Below are 17,831 nucleotides of genomic sequence, written 5' to 3'. Positions count from 1 at the left end.
TACTAAATACTGAGCAAAGGGTCTGAATACTTAGGACCATGTGATATTTCGGTTTTTCTTTTTTAATAAATCTGCAACAATTTCAAAAATTCTTTTTTTTGTCTGTCAATATTTGGTGCTGTGTGTACATTAATGAGGGAAAAAATTAATTTAAATGATTTTAGCAAATGGCTGCAATATAACAAAGAGTGAAAAATTGAAGGGGGTCTGAATAATTTCCGTACCCACTGTATGTTTATTTCTTGTTAAGTTCTTCACATTACATTATTTTGCATAATAAAGATTTTGGGATTTCTTCAGTTGATTAAAATGTTCATTATATAAAGAAACGTCACAGTAGAACTACACAATGTTAACCTATTAAATTGCACCAACAGAAGCACCTAAACTGGATTCAATATGAAAAATATGCACATATGCAATGATAGAAACCCCAACAGTGATAATTTTGAATTAACTCTTGACATACACTTTTAGCCATATCACCCAATCCTAATCTATACAGATTGAAAAAAAAAAATTCAAGAACGAGAACAATTTAGTTGTATCTTTCCAACTTTCATAAAGAGATGCCATTATTTGGATTAACTACCACATCAGAGCGTGGCGAGGCATGAGCCAGTGTTGCCAGACAGTATGGATTATGCAGCTCCAATGTGTTCAAACTACAGGCAGTGGACAGATAACCTTCAAAGATATCACAGTCAAGTGGCTACACCAGACCAGGACTAAAATACTTCTCAATACTCTTTCAGATCTGTCACCTGTATTGCTGCTCAAAACAATGCCAGACAATGTCCACACTGGTGATAGAAGAATGAAGGACAGGCTTAATGATGCTGGCCTTAAAGCAAAGCAACTTCTCAAACTTTTTACTCACTACTCCTAAAGATTTGATCTTACAGCAAGGCAACACAGCTTCTCTTGTCACAACTATCCTGAGGAATGCTGGTGTGCAGGTTTGCCTTTTCCCTTCATCTAAACTTCATACGGCACTTTTAGGATGTCATGGATTGCAGTAACCCGGAGACATGACACTCTGCCATCGGCTAGCAGGTGTACTGAGTCTTTCACAAGAATGGGGCAAAATCCATTGGCTCTATACACTTTAGAGCTATAGCAGTTGGCTTTAAAAGCTTTTAACAAACAGAACATACTACATTATTGAAGACAAATGTTAATGCTAATTTTCATCTCTAACTATCTGCAAGTCTTCATGATTTTGAGTTGTTCTACTATTTATTTATTGATATTTTAGAAAGGAAATATTAAATTTAAACCCAGCGAGTGTTTGCCCCCCTAATCAGTACATATTCTGCTGCAGAAAATGTGTTCAAGTTGCAATGTTTTTCAATATGAAATTCATATATAATAAGTGCATGTTACACATCTTATTTATTTTCATCTATACTAATAAAAAGCAAAGTCCTCACTGACTGACTCACTCACTCACTCATCACTAATTCTCCAACTTCCTGTGTAGGTAGAATACTGAAATTTGGCAGGCTTATTCCTTACAGCTTACTTACAAAAATTAGGCAGGTTTCATTTCAAAATTCTACGCATAACAGTCATAACTGGAACCTACTTATGTACATATATACCGGCCATAGCCTGCAGCTCGGTCACCGTGTGAGGCGGAGTTCCTCCCACGTAATTGAGTGCCTGCCCATATAAGGCCGTCCGTCAGCGTCAATCCAACAGAAACACTCTACCGCTAAATATTTGCGGGTTTAGGTCTGTGCTTAAGGAAACGAAGATGAGATGGTCAGGGTGGGGTTTGGCACAAACTTAGCGAAACTGCAAGAGAAACTTTTAAGTGTCGGGTCATAGCTAAAATTAAATAAAGCCGTGGACATCGCATGAGATAGCACAAAGCACAGCTCAGAACCTTTGATGCATGTAGTCGGAGCGGCTCACGTGAACTGCCTGTGAACACAGTACGCAGACAAAAAGTAAGGGATCCAAAGCGTGCTGAACAAACAAGCATTACACAATTGAGACGGCAGCAAAAGAATATGAAGCGAGTGACGCATACAAGCATATTCATAAGTGCAGCTACTGCGTAAACAAAGCACACGGTGGAAAAAGTCAATGTACAGCTAAAGGAAGACAGTGTATAAAAAAAAAACAAAAAAAAACGTGCATGCAGGGTGTGATGTCTCAAATAAAGAGGAAGACGAGCTGTTTAATGATGCAGTAAGAAAGGAATCGATGAATAAAACCAGATATCTTTACAACTGTTGACAAACACGGAATGTAACTTGAACACATCCTCCAAATACAAACTTGATTGAAAGAAATGATAATCAAATCCTTGATGACAGCAACACATAACAGACACAAAACAATTACATTGACAATCATGTTGCATATATATATATTCCAATCGAGATGGGGTGCAGTGAGTGTGTACGCCTGATGAGTCCAGAATTAGGGCGAAACAAGTGTCACGTACTCTTTGCATTATTTGACAGTAAAACTATTTATATATACATATATACTATTTATATATACATATATTATATATACACACACACATACATATATATCAGCGCTTCCCGATTCATTTTACCCTCGCACCCCATGTGATGGACGATGCCGATTTCAAACCCCCTTGGTTTGATAAGTAGTATGAAAAAATATGAGGTTAAGCAGAAAAACAGATCACCAATTGAAGCTTTATGAATAATGGATACTTTATTCGCCATCAATAATTGTTTTGGTAAAGCCATACTCAGTGCAATCCTCCTTCCATGTTGTAATTTTTTCACAACTAGCGATGATTAAATGAACGGTAAAAAAGTAAGAGCGAAGCGACGGTGACTTATTGAGGCAGGCAGGCGAGAGCACAATAGCACGCGGGCTCGATGTAGCGCGCGTCAAGTCGATCTAAAATGCGCGATCAGATTTGAAAAAATATATCTTTTCAAGTTCTATTTGGATATAACAGAAATATCTTTGGAAGGAATGTAAGTTGAATTTAGTCTTTAAATTTCTATGGTAAAGAAAAATGTATGCAATGATAACTAAATTTAACTTACATTCCTAACAAAGATATTTCTGTCGACTAAACAAAAATTACTTATATTTAAATTTTAATAGAACTTGAACAGATACGATAGTTCATAATACCCACGCAGCACTAAGTGCACGTAAGAGCGGAAGTCATCCGTTTTAACAAGCAGCGTATTGCACTGATACTGAAATAGCCTGCCCATTTAATTATTTAGGAATGGATAGATAAATTAAGATTTTGTACAAATAATGTTTTTCATTTTTCTTCCTTGATGGATTCTAGCACCCCAAGCAACAGCTGCTCGCACCCCAAAGGGTATGTGTGAATATATATATATATATATATATATATATATATATATATATATATATATATATATATATATATATATATATATATATAGTGAGCTGCAGGGCTGATCGCACCCCAAATAGATACAGAGCGCCCTGGGAAAACCACAAACCCTGAAACACTGACTACCACCCTCACATTGCTCCTTATCCTTGCACTATAGCGTAATACAAGCCTCGCGCGGTACTCCCCTGACTTATAAGCCTTGCGCAGCGCCTGTCAGTTTTGGAATTGATTGTTTGTTTTTATCTCTCTCTGCTCCTAGCGGAACTGTCATCTCTGACTTGTCATGGAGCACGTTTAAGCTCATGTGTTTGAATAAAAATCCTTCTTGTTTCTACGACCTCCTGTGTGTCTGTGCAAATCTATGTCCCAAGCGTGACAAGATAGATAGATAGATAGATAGATAGATAGATATAGATATATAGAGATATATATATATATATATATATATATATATATAGAGAGAGATATATATATATATATATATATATATATAGAGATATATATATATATATATATATATATATATAGAGATATATATATATATATATATATATATATAGAGAGATATATATATATATAGAGATATATATATATATATATATATACATATACACACACATACACATATATACATACACACACACACATATACAGTGGAACCTCTAGAAACGATCACCACTGTATACGAGAAATTCAAGATAAGAGGAAAGTATGAGCGAAAAATTCGGATCTAAATACTGTACGAGCATAGGCTTGCATAACGAGCCACGAGCCAGGCTGTGGTTATGCGTGACGCGTTTCCCAATCCGCCTCAACTCGGAGCGCCCGTCAGCTCACTCAGTGTTCCTTGTTCTCCGTGGCGTGAATATCTATACTAATAAAAGGCAAAGCCCTCACTCACTCACTCACACTCACTCACTCACTCATGACTCATCACTAATTCTCCAACTTCCCGTGTGGGTGGAAGGCTGAAATTTGGCAGGTTCATTCCTTACAGCTTCCTTACAAAAGTTGGGCAGGTTTTATATCGAAATTCTACGCGTAATGGTCATAACTGGAAGCAGTTTTCTCCATTTACTGTAATGGAGATGAGCTTCAACGCCGTGGGGAGTTTAGTGTGACATCATCACGCCTCCCGTAATCACGCAGTACATAGAAAACCAGGAAGACCTCAAAAGCGCTGAAGAAAACATGCATTATATAATTGAGAAGGCAGCGAAACAATAAGAAGCGGCGAGTGACATATACAACCATATTCATGAGTTCTGCTACTTGGAAACAAAGCACGATGTAAACCTACACTTTAAATTAAGTTCATAGACAGGCTGCGCTGGCGTTTGTAATTTAGTGCCTGCCCATATAAGGCCGTCCGTCAGCGGCAATCAATAGCAAACTGCCACTAAATATTCACGGGTGAAGGACTGTGCTTATGGAGAGGAAGATGAGATGGTCAGGGTGGTGTTTGACACAAACTCAAGCGAAACTGCGAGAGAAAGTTTTAAGTGCCAGGACTAAGGTAACATTAAATACAGCCATGGACATAGCGAGATGGCACCAGCACAGCTGGGAACCTTGATGCATGTACACGGTGGCTCCGTGAACTGGCGCAGTGCACAGATAAAAGCAACAGTTCCAAAGCTGAACAAAACCGAATTACACAATTGAAAAGGCAGCAAAAATATGAAGCGTCTGATACATACAAGCATATTCATAAATCCAACTACTGCGGAAACAAAGCACCGTTGGAAAAAGTCAATGTCCGCTAAAGGAAGACAGTGTAAAAAACCCGTGCATGCAGTGTGTCAGGTCTCAGATAAAGAAGAAGGCGAGCTGTTTATTGATGCAGTAAGAAGCGAATCGATGAATGAAACCTGTCATCTTTACAGCGATTGACAAACCGCGGAATGTAACTTGAACACAACACATCCTACAAATCGAACCTGATTGAAAGAAATAATGATAATCAAATCCTTGATGACAGCAACACTCAGTAACACTCACAAAACAAATACTGTATATTGACAGTCATGTTCGTTATTTTTAAAATGTTCCCTTTTCTTTTCTAGCTTTTTAACACACTACTTCTCGCTGCGATCGGGGGTATATATATATATATATATATATATCCCGATCTACATACTCGAATAATGGATACTTTATTAGCCATCAATGATTGTTTTGGTAAAGCCATACTCAGTGTATTCATTAGATGAGCGGTAAAAAGTAAGGCGAGGGAGGATGACTTATTGAGGCATGCAGGCTGTAGTCTTGGCGTCAACTCTATCTGAATTGCGCGATCACATTTGAAAAAATATATCTTTTCAAGTTCTATTTAGTCCATATGTGTCAAACTCAAGGGCGCGGGCCACATCCGGCCAGTGTAATTATATCCGGCCCGAGATCATTTTATATACTGTATTATTGTTATTAAAGCCGGGTATATGAAGCGCTGGTAACACAATAAACTACAGATCCCATAATGCAGCGCTTCAGCTGCCTTGCGAACACTTACGCGTTAATCAAGTCTACCTTATGATGCTGCAAGTTATTGCGAAGCTAGCTCACCGATGCTGAAGAGAAAGTTGATTCTGAAAATAGAGCCTTTAAAACCGATGGGAGGCTGAGTATATGTTTACTGAACCCGTGTGTCTCATTTGTGGAGCTAATGTGGCTGTAATTACAGAATTTAATCTAAGGCGGCACTATGAGACAAAACATCAGGGTAACCTGAATGAATGCAATGCAGAAGATACAGAAAGCAGAAGAATTAAATAAGAATCTGACACTTCAGCGGACGTTTTACCCGTGCACAATCACAAAGTGATTTCAAGTGAAGCTGCTTTTATGGGAGACACAAATGCACCAGTTGCTTTCCCTGTTGCCAAGTAATGTTAAACCAAGTCGTCACTACGGTGTTCCCAAATCGCACTTTGCTGATAAACTGGCGCACTGAGTTTGCGGCTTTGGTGACTTTGAAGAACAAAAAGTCCGTCTACATGCGGCTCGAACCTTGTGCATGTTTGGTAGCACATATCTGTGTGAGAAGCTCTTCTCAGTGATAAAGACTAACAAAACAGCACACAGGAGTCGCCTCACTGATGAGCACCTGCAATCCATCCTGAGAATCTCCACAACACAGAACCTCACACCAAACAGAAACGAACCTGTTGCCAAAAAAGATGCCAGGCGTCCAGCTCTAAAATGACATATGAGCAAAGACAACTGAATGATTTGATTTGTTATTGCTGAAAGGAACACATTTTATTTATATTTCCAGGTTTTGTTATGCAGCATGTTCATATTTGAATTTGTATAATTTTGACAGGATATATTTTTATGGAGAGCAAAATCTTTTGGGATATTTAAAATCTAAGTTTATTTTTATATAAAATTACATAAGAGTAAAGAAATTTGAATGTTTGTTCTTTTAATGTTTACTTTATTTCTAACTTGTATAATTTAGACAGGATATATTTTTATGGAGAGCAAAATATTATAAGTTGTTTAAGGTTTGAGTTGATTTATTCAGGAATAATATTCCTGTCTGTTTTACCATTCCTACCAAAGATATTTCTGTCGACTAAATAAAAATTCCTTCTATTTAAAATTTAAATAGAACTTGAACAAATCGATAGTTCATAATATCCACGCAGACTTGCGTAAGGCGGGAGTCATCCGTTTTAACAAACAGCGTATTGCACTGATCTGAAATAGCTGTGTGTGTATATATGTAGATATGTATATATATGTATTATATATGTGTGTGTGTATATATATATATATATATATATATATATATATATATATATATATATATATATATATATGTTATATGTGTGTGTGTGTAAATATATATATATATCACTCACACTCATCACTCACAACAGTGACAAAACAATTACATTGACAATCATGTTACGTTATTTTCAAAATGTTTCAATAACGTGAACATATTGTCAATATAATATTTTATCACTATTATTAGTGATGAGTGTTGTTGTCATATATATATATATTTACACACACACACATAAACAAATCGTATTTGTTCAAGTTCTATTTAAATTTTAAATAGAAGGAATTTTTATTTAGTCGACAGAAATATCTTTGGTAGGAATGGTAAAACAGACAGGAATATTATTCCTGAATAAATCAACTCAAACCTTAAACAACTTATAATATTTTGCTCTCCATAAAAATATATCCTGTCTAAATTATACAAGTTAGAAATAAAGTAAACATTAAAAGAACAAACATTCAAATTTCTTTACTCTTATGTAATTTTATATATAAAAATAAACTTAGATTTTAAATATCCCAAAAGATTTTGCTCTCCATAAAAATATATCCTGTCAAAATTATACAAATTCAAATATGAACATGCTGCATAACAAAACCTGGAAATATAAATAAAATGTGTTCCTTTCAGCAATAACAAATCAAATCATTCAGTTGTCTTTGCTCATATGTCATTTTAGAGCTGGACGCCTGGCATCTTTTTTGGCCACAGGTTCGTTTCTGTTTGGTGTGAGGTTCTGTGTTGTGGAGATTCTCAGGATGGATTGCAGGTGCTCATCAGTGAGGCGACTCCTGTGTGCTGTTTTGTTAGTCTTTATCACTGAGAAGAGCTTCTCACACAGATATGTGCTACCAAACATGCACAAGGTTCGAGCCGCATGTAGACGGACTTTTTGTTCTTCAAAGTCACCAAAGCGCCGTGCAAACTCAGTGCGCTCAGTTTATCAGCAAAGTGCGATTTGGGAACACCGTAGTGACGACTTGGTTTAACATTACTTGGCAACAGGGAAAGTGGGGCAAGTGGTTGTGTCTCCCATAAAAGCAGCTTCACTTGAAATCACTTTGTGATTGTGCACGGGTAAAACGTCCGCTGAAGTGTCAGATTCTTATTTAATTCTTCTGCTTTCTGTATCTTCTGCATTGCATTCAGGTCTTTCAGGTTACCCTGATGTTTTGTTTCATAGTGCCGTCTTAGATTAAATTCTGTAATTACAGCCACATTAGCTCCACAAATGAGACACACGGGTTCAGTAAACATATACTCAGCCTCCCATCGGTTTTAAAGGCTCTATTTTCAGAATCAACTTTTCTCTTCAGCATCGTGTGAGCTAGCTTCGCAATAACTTGCAGCATCATAAGCTAGACTTGATTAGCGCGTAAGTGTTAAAGGCAGCTGAAGCGCTGCATTATGGGATCTGTAGTTTATTGTGTTACCAGCGCTTCATATACCGGGCCATTAATAACAATAATACAGTATATAAAATGATCTCGGGCGGATATAATTACGCCGGGCGGATGTGGCCCGCGCCCTTGAGTTTGACACATATGGACTAAATAGAACTTGAAAAGATATATTTTTCAAATGTGATCGCAATTCAGATAGAGTTGACCAAGCCACTACAGCCTGCATCCTCCCTCGCTCTTACTTTTTTACCGTTCATCTAATGAATACACTGAGTATGGCTTTACCAAAACAATCATTGATGGCGAATAAAGTATCCATTATTCGAGTATGTAGATCGGGTATATATATATACATATATATATACCCGTGTATCGCAGCGGAGAAGTAGTGTGTTAAAAAGCTAGAAAAAGAAAAGGGAACATTTTAAAAATAACGTAACATGACTGTCAATATACAGTATTTGTTTTGTGAGTGTTACTGAGTGTTGCTGTCATCAAGGATTTGATTATCATTATTTCTTTCAATCAGGTTCGCATTTGTAGGATGTGTTGTGTTCAAGTTACATTCCGTGTTTGTCAATCGCGTGTAAAGATGACAGGTTTCTTTCATCGATTCGTTTCTTACTGCATCAATAAACAGCTCGCCTTCTTCTTTATCTGAGACCTGACACACTGCATGCACGGGTTTTTTTACACTGTCTTCCTTTAGCGGGACATTGACTTTTTCCACCGTGTGCTTTGTTTCCGCAGTAGCTGGATTTATGAATATGCTTGTATGTATCAGACACTTCATATTTTTTGCTGCCTTTTCAATTGTGTAATTCGGTTTTTGTACAGCGCTCTTTGGAACTGTTGCTTTTTGGCTGTTCATGTCAGTTCACGTGAGCAGCTCGGTGTACATGCATCGAAGGTTCCCAGCTGTGCTGGTGCCATCTCATGCGATGTCCATGGCTGTATTTAATGTTACCTTAGTCCTGGCACTTAAAACTTTCTCTCGTTTCGCTGAGTTTGTGCCAAACACCACCCTGACCATCTCATCTTCCTCTGCATAAGCACAGTCCTTCACCCGTGAATATTTAGTGGGAGTTTGCTATTGGATTGCCGCTGACGGACGGCCTTATATGGGCAGGCACTAAATTACAAACGCCAGCGTCAGCCTGTCTATGAACTTAATTTAAAGTGTAGGTTTATATCGTTCTTTGTTTCTGAAGTAGCAGAACTCATGAATATGGTTGTATATGTCACTCGCTCGCTTCTTATTGTTTCGCTGTCTTCTCAATTATATAATGCATGTTTTCTTCAGCGCTTTTTGGAGGTCTTCCTGGTTTTCTATGTACTGCGTGATTACGTGGGAGGCGTGATGATGTCACACGAAACTCCCCCCACGGCGTTCAAGCTCATCTCCATTACAGTAAATGGAAAAACAGCTTCCAGTTATGACCATTACGCGTAGAATTTCGAAATGAAACCTGCCCAACTTTTGTAAGGAAGCTGTAAGGAATGAACCTGCCAAATTTCAGCCTTCCACCCACACGGGAAGTTGGAGAATTAGTGATGAGTCAGTGAGTGAGTGAGTGCTTTGCCTTTTATTAGTATAGATATATATATATATATGTGTGTGTGTGTGTGTATATATATATATATATATATATATATATATATATATATATATATATATATATATATATATATATATATATATATATATATATATATATAGCAGAATACGCTAGCCTTAGGAGAAGCAGTGTGTTAAAGAAGTTATGAAAAAGAAAAACGTAACATGATTGTTAATGTAATTGGTTTGTCATTGATATGAGTGTTGTTCTCATATCTATATCTCTATATCTATATATATATATCTATATATCTATATATACCAAAATACCCGCGCTTGGCAGCGGAAAAGTAAAAAGAAAAGGAAACATTTTAATAATAACGTAACATGATTAACAATGTAATTGTTTTGCCATGAGTGTTGCTTGCATATATATATATATATATATATATATATATATATATATATATATATATATATATATACACACACACATACATACACACATGTGTACATATATACACACACACACTATGGGGTGCAAAACAGGCAAATACATTTGATTTTGTGAATATATAAAGTCACTGTCGGAATATATAAAGTCAAAACTTGAATATATAAAGTCAAAACTTTTTTCTGAATATATAAAGTCAGCGCTGGAATATATAAGCGCTGACTTATTACTGATATGCATGTATATATGTGTGGATGTATGTGTGTATGTATATTTGTACATATGTACATACATATATATATATATATATATATATATATATATATATATATATATATATATATATATAATTTCCCTTCTCATTCTTCTTGTCTTTTTCACTTGGTTTTTGTATAAGCATTGTGGATTCTCACAGTATATTACTACTACTTATTCCCCATTGTAAATAAACAAGTCCAAAGCTTTAAAGTTGGTGTTCATGCCTATACAAGGCAATGTGACACATTACTCATTCCCAGTAGGATCTGTTTTAAAATGTTATCCTTAATCAACATCACGCATTTGTCAAAATGTGCCATTGTTGCCAAATATATTCAGTGGCTGAAAATGGAATCATTCCTAGTATTAAGTTATTCTTTATGGAAAATCTCAGCATGACTGACTTAACTAAAAAAAAAACAAAAAAACAATGGAAATATAATAACTTCCCCACGTCATACTATCCACCTATTTTAGGCAGAAAGAAAGACAAATTTTGCTTAAGTCCATGTATTCGTGAGTGATATACACAGAAAGACTTTTTCATATGCATTTTATTAAGTATTTCACTCTTTCTGCACTGTGCCTGCTGAAGTAAACCACTATGTGCGACATATTTCAGGATAAGATGTCTTCAAACAAACAAGGACATAATGCTACTAAAGCATGCATCTTTGTGATAAACCTGATAAATTCATAAAATTCCTTCTTTGTATTATGTTGCTTTTTCTTGTTGCTCCTATCAGTTCACTACTACTACTCTTTATTTGTCTAATTTAATAAACACCCAACCTTCAACAAAACCTCAAATTCTAATGTGTAAAAGCTTTCTTATATTTGGTGGTTTTAAATGGTGATTGTTAAAATAGCTTCTATAGACAAATGTACAGTATACTTAATAGCATTGTATATTAAGATTTTCAAACTCAGCAGGCTCCAGCATATTTACATGGTCATAGTTTTAAGTTTAAATTAAATGTTACCTTAATAATACAATTGTTTATTGTACTTACCACACTAAAGGTTTTTTGATCAAGCTCCTCTGCCTCTTCAGAAATGGGGACAGGTTCACCAGCTGCAGTAATGTGGACAGGTGTGTCAGCTACCTTCTTCACTTTTTCTTTAATTTCAATTTTTACTTCTGTCACCTAAAATAAATGTTAAGTTACAGAACGTTTGTTGTGTCAAATCATCACTGTGTCACCAATCATGTGTATATTTTCTAAATAAGGGAAACGTGAAATATGCCTACTAATTTTATGATCATCATCATCAATTTGCTCACCTTTTCTTCCTTAATTTCATCCTTTTTATGAAGATGGTCTAATGGTCTAATTTCTTTTTTCTCACGCAAATCCTTTTTGTCTTTATTTTCTTCTCTTTTATCTTTTTTATTTTCTCTTCTGTTTTCCTTTCCTTTTGTTTCCATTTTTTCTTCAGTGTCTTTTTTAAGTGTCATATCAGGCTCTGACTCCACTTCACTCACTTTTTCTGCCTTTTCAGTTTTTACCCTTCTGTTTACAGATTTTGAGGAAACCACATCCTCCTAAAAATGATTGAAATCAAGTATAAGCTAGCCATTCAATAAAGCTTCAAATAAAGCAAAACATTAACAAGTTCATGCAGACATCTGTGAAAATGTTTATGGAAGTGTGCACTGCTAAGCAAGTCAAACAAACATTACAAGTATAGAGAATTAAGCACTACAGCTGCTACTGGAATGAACTGATATTTAACACAATTTTAAACACTTTCTTCTCATAATTCCAGCAAAACTTACCTTAACTATTTCCTCTTCTTCATCTTCTTCCTCCTGTGAACTCTTTTCTGAAGGGGGAGGTGAAGAGTCACTTTTCACTACTTCAGCCTTTGCTGGTTTAACTGCTTTATTCTTTTTATTCCTTGGTTTCCTTTTCCTTGAATTGGACTAAATATATAAAAATGTGTCGAGTTAATTGCAAAAAACTTATATTACTATAAATATTACTAATATTTACCCAAAATACTTATTTCCAAAAATATGCAGATTGCTTTTTTCTTATATTTAAAATAACTATTAGGACAGCAACAAAATCAATTGCAAACTTTGCATATCTTTATTTTCTAAATAGTACTGCTGAAGGAAAAACCAGTAAGATCAAGAATTTCATGAAAAGCGACAGACATCAGGTCCAAGGACTCCTAATAGGATACAATGTTAAACGCTCAATATTAACCAAGACAAACGCAAGGCTTACTAAATGGTGTAAACTGGAAATGAAAGACTTCTGAAGCATGTTATATAAGTTGCTTAAAATTACTTAAATAAATGTAGTTTGAGAATTCTAAATACAGCCGATACCAGTCTATGATCTAATGAAAATGTCCAGTGTAACTATCTTTGAATAATATTCACTAAGCAGTAGTACAAACCAAGTGCAGAGCTGGCCAAAAAAAATGAAAATCAAACTGAGGGATGACAAGATTGACAGCATTAGCTTTAAATATGTAAAACAGAAGTTCAATCACAGTCCATATCATTCCTCCCAAAAAAAATGAATAAATTAGACAAAAGAATAGTTAAATGTCTGAATAAAACATTTTATTACCAGGCCTGCTTGCCGCTGGCTCTCCTTCCTAGCCAAGTCTTTGCTTAGTAGCTTAATGAGGTAGTCTGCTCTTGTTTGTAACTGCTTGGCCTGTGGTTTCTTGTCTGGATCATCAGGCAATAACTGAAAATTACATCAAATTTATTTAAAAATACTGTAACATTTACATTTAGCATAAAATAGTTTTAAACGTGTATTAGCAGTTTTTAAATTTATAACAAATGAAATGAGAATTTCTAATGTATAATAGGAATATATCAGGGAATATATCAAACATATGAAAATTGTCATTACATTTTTTTTTTAATATTATAACCACTAGGAAAGGAAAAAAAAATCTTCACCGTACTGAGAACGGCCAGAAAAATAACTTGAAAACATAATTTACACATTTAATGTGTCTAGACGAGTACTAACCCCAAAGTAACAATACATGCAATACTGGAATGAGAGATTGACTAGAATTCATGTAATGTGTTGCCAGCTTAAATTGGTGTCTCAACACTAGCTCCACCTTTTAATTCTATTTTATATCAGAAATCCTGTTACATAGGATATAGCCCAAAAAAATAAGGCTGGAGTGACCCTTCTACTCAAAAAGAAAATTTAATGCAGGACCTTAGCAGCAGACGACCACTCACAACCAAGTTAAGCTTGGGTACTGCAATGAGTCAAGACTCGGTTAATAACATTGAGGTATCTAAGTAGGAGAGACCGATAAAGCAACCTGTTATTGAAAAATTCACTGATCAACTCATAGCAGACATTTTTTTATTGATTTTATTAAAACCACACAACATTCCACACAAATAAATCAATTTCTACAAACATAAAATCGAAACCAAATCAACCCCAATCCCTGAGAATGAGCACTAAGCCAGCAGGGTAAAACTTAAACCTAGTAAAAATAAGTAAGTAGATTAATTAATAAGTGAATAATGATAAATGTTATTTATTTATTAATGTTATTTATTTGGCACGGACATGCTCAAAAAATACATGTTTAATGCCACAAAAAGTGCTTGTCTGCCAAATAAATAACATTCGACGTTTTGAAGAAATCATTTTATGAAACGATTTACCTTTATTTATTTACTTACTTCCTAAAGCCTAAAGTCACAAGTAGTGTGCAGAGGGCATACTCAAAAATGTGTGTAATGCCACGAAAAGTGCCTGCTGACACTTTAGTATGCAAGCAATGGTATGTGCATTCTTGCTTCGATGTAGAAGGGAGCTGAGTTTACCTCTGTTACAGCGAGTCTATGTGAAAACAGCAGTACCAGATGCGGGGGTGGGGTGTGTTTGGGCTCGTGAATGCGGCTGAGATAATAAAACTGACTAAAAAAAAAAACCAAAGCTAACCTTTACAAGTATCATAAATTACACCGGCTGTTACAGACTGAAATCAAATGTACTGTATGTTTTTATTCTAAAATTATAAGACTAAGAGTAGTTTACTTCTCAAAACGGATTAGTGCAGGATCGAACTCGCGACCTTTTGATTTCCAGTCGGCAGCTGATTCTATTACGCCATGGAGGCAATCATAGCAAACGAGTGTCAATGTCTCATGTAAAGGCGGCTTTTTGTTTCTGCAGTTATATTTTTGAACAACAGCACAATTGTTGTGTTAAATTTGTATCTTTTGTGAAAGTATTTCTTTGATACATCAGGCTTCATACATTATAAAGTTTATGCCTACATTTTGTCATCTACTACTAGAATATAAAAAATGTTTCTGTTTAAACAATGTGTTTACACAGATTACTGTAGAAACGGAACAGACATGAAATGCGTGTGTTCCAAACAACGATCTATTATTTCCACTCTAAAACTCCACTTCACTCCCAGAAAATCAATCAAGGCATGAGCTGGGAGAAGTTTGCGCACGTTCTAAGTCAGTGGGGGGATGGAATAGCCGGCTGCTTGCAGCCTGATTTTTATCAGCAGATTTAGATGACAAAAGACGCTGGTGGAGAGCTGTGAACGATTTTAAGAAGCGATTTAAGGTGGGATGGATTTACGAGTTTTTTCGTAGGCTCTGGTAATTCTAGTGTTAACTGTACTTTGGTTCCCAGAATAATACTGCTTTGTAACCTAGCTTGTGTAAAGCCAGACAACATAATAGCACATGTCCTGGTTATGTTACTAGAACTGAAAGTAATAACCTGTATGACGAGTTAATTTGTAGCTTACATAATTTTATCCTCCTAACTCTAATAAGAAAACCAGTCACAAGGCAGAAGAGCTGTGAAGAAAGATAACAACATTGCATCAAAGCAGGTATACACCAAATTACTTGATGAAACAAACTAAAATACCAGACATGCAAAAGTTGCTCCTGAAGGAATAAGGTTTCATTGGACAATAACTTGTATAGTTATGCCCTTTTGATTGAAAGGAAGAAAACCATTTGCAGTAAGTTTTGTGGTCATCACTTACTGTCCTCTCTCTGTATATACCCTGCAAATACCTATCTTCTATTATCCACATGTTATGTATAAAATGTAGAATTCTGTGTATTACAGAAAGCAAGTTTGGGTTAATTGTCAAAATATAATTTATTATCATGTCCAAACTACAAACAACAAAAGTGAAGGTTGATTTGTGTGTGCTTTTTCCCATTTTATGAACTTTGTAAACTGGACTCCACCATTACTGACATACTTAAAGAGAATGGGTAAAAAACAATGGGGTGATGTTCTGGTACTGGGTGGGGGAGTGGTGTACAAATGGGAGTAAAATATGAAGTTGAAACATTAAAATCTTTTTGTTATCCTTTAAGCAAAGCACACAAAGCAATGACTATAAAAAATTCATAGTTGAAAATACTTTTAAGCACAATTAAGGACATAATAATAATATAAATATACACCAAAGAAATAAGAATATTTGCCAGGAAGAGGACTGATGCATGAACATACTGCGCCCATGTGAGAGACAAAGAAAAACCCAAATATTACAGTCTTTCAACTGCTGAGTTGATTGTATTGCCAGATAGATATATAGATATATATATAGATATATATATATATAGATATAGAGATAGAGATAGAGAGAGATAGATAGATAGATAGATAGATAGATAGAGAGAGAGAGAGAAAGAGATAGAGAGATAGAGAGAGATAGAGATAGAGATAGAGATAGAGATAGAGATAGAGATATATAGATAGATATAGATATATATATAGATAGATATAGATATATAGATATATATATATATATAGATATATATATATATATATATATATACAGTGGAGGAAATAATTATTTGACCCCTCACTGATTTTGTAAGTTTGTCAATGACAAAGAAATGAAAAGTCTCAGAACAGTATCATTTCAATGGTAGGTTTATTTCAACAGTGGCAGATTGCACATCAAAAGGAAAATCGAAAAAATAACTTTAAATAAAAGATAGAAATTGATTTGCATTTCAGTGAGGGAAATAAGTTTTTGAACCCCTACCAACCATTAAGAGTTCTGGCTCCCACAGAGTGGTTAGACACTTCTACTCAATTAGTCACCCTCATTAAGGACACCTGTCTTAACTAGTCACCTGTATAAAAGACACCTGTCCACAGAATCAATCAATCAAGCAGACTCCACACTCTACAACATGGGAAAGACCAAAGAGCTGTCCAAGGATGTCAGAAACAAAATTGTAGACCTGCACAAGGCTGGAATGGGCTACAAAACCATTAGCAAGAAGCTGGGAGAGAAGGTGACAACTGTTGGTGCGATTGTTCGAAAATGGAAGGAGCACAAAATGACCATCAATCGACCTCGCTCTGGGGCTCCACGCAAGATCTCACCTCGTGGGGTGTCAATGGTTCTGAGAAAGGTGAAAAGAATCCTAGAACTACACGGGAGGAGTTAGTTAATGACCTCAAATTAGCAGGGACCACAGTCACCAAGAAAACCATTGGAAACACATTACAACGTAATGGATTAAAATCCTGCAGGGCTCGCAAGGTCCCCTGCTCAAGAAGGCACATGTGCAGGCCCGTCTGAAGTTTGCCAATGAACACCTGAATGATTCAGAGAGTGACTGGGAGAAGGTGCTGTGGTCTGATAAGACCAAAATAGAGCTCTTTGGCATTAACTCAACTCGCTGTGTTTGGAGGAAGAAAATGCTGCCTATGACCCCAAAACACCATCCCCACCGCCAAGCATGGGGTGGAAACATTTTGCTTTGGGGTGTTTTTCTGCTAAGGGCACAGGACAACTTAATCGCATTAACGGGAAAATGGAGCCATGTATCGTGAAATCCTGAGCGACAATCTCCTTCCCTCTGCCAGGAAACTGAAAATGGGTCGTGGATGGGTGTTCCAGCACGACAATGACCCAAAACATACAGCAAAGGCAACAAAGGAGTGGCTCAAGAAGAAGCACATTAA

General features: G+C 35.8%; 1 protein-coding gene across 4 annotated transcripts in view; it reads right to left on the bottom strand.

Moving 5' to 3' along the window:
* chd1 (chromodomain helicase DNA binding protein 1) overlaps positions 1 to 17,831 on the bottom strand; it is a 181,755-nt gene that overhangs the window by 16,705 nt on the left and 147,219 nt on the right. For all 4 annotated transcript variants that reach the window (XM_039758926.1, XM_039758928.1, XM_039758925.1 and 1 more), the window contains exons 29-32: positions 13,437 to 13,559; positions 12,629 to 12,775; positions 12,134 to 12,394; positions 11,862 to 11,996 (exon numbers count right to left, since the gene is read on the bottom strand). In XM_039758926.1, the coding sequence (XP_039614860.1) occupies positions 11,862 to 11,996; positions 12,134 to 12,394; positions 12,629 to 12,775; positions 13,437 to 13,559 (666 nt within the window). The remainder of the gene's footprint in view (positions 1 to 11,861; positions 11,997 to 12,133; positions 12,395 to 12,628; positions 12,776 to 13,436; positions 13,560 to 17,831) is intronic.

Source organism: Polypterus senegalus, chromosome 7 (genome assembly GCF_016835505.1).
Source record: "Polypterus senegalus isolate Bchr_013 chromosome 7, ASM1683550v1, whole genome shotgun sequence".
Lineage (NCBI taxonomy): Eukaryota > Metazoa > Chordata > Cladistia > Polypteriformes > Polypteridae > Polypterus > Polypterus senegalus.
This window is presented reverse-complemented; position numbering and strand designations above follow the sequence as displayed.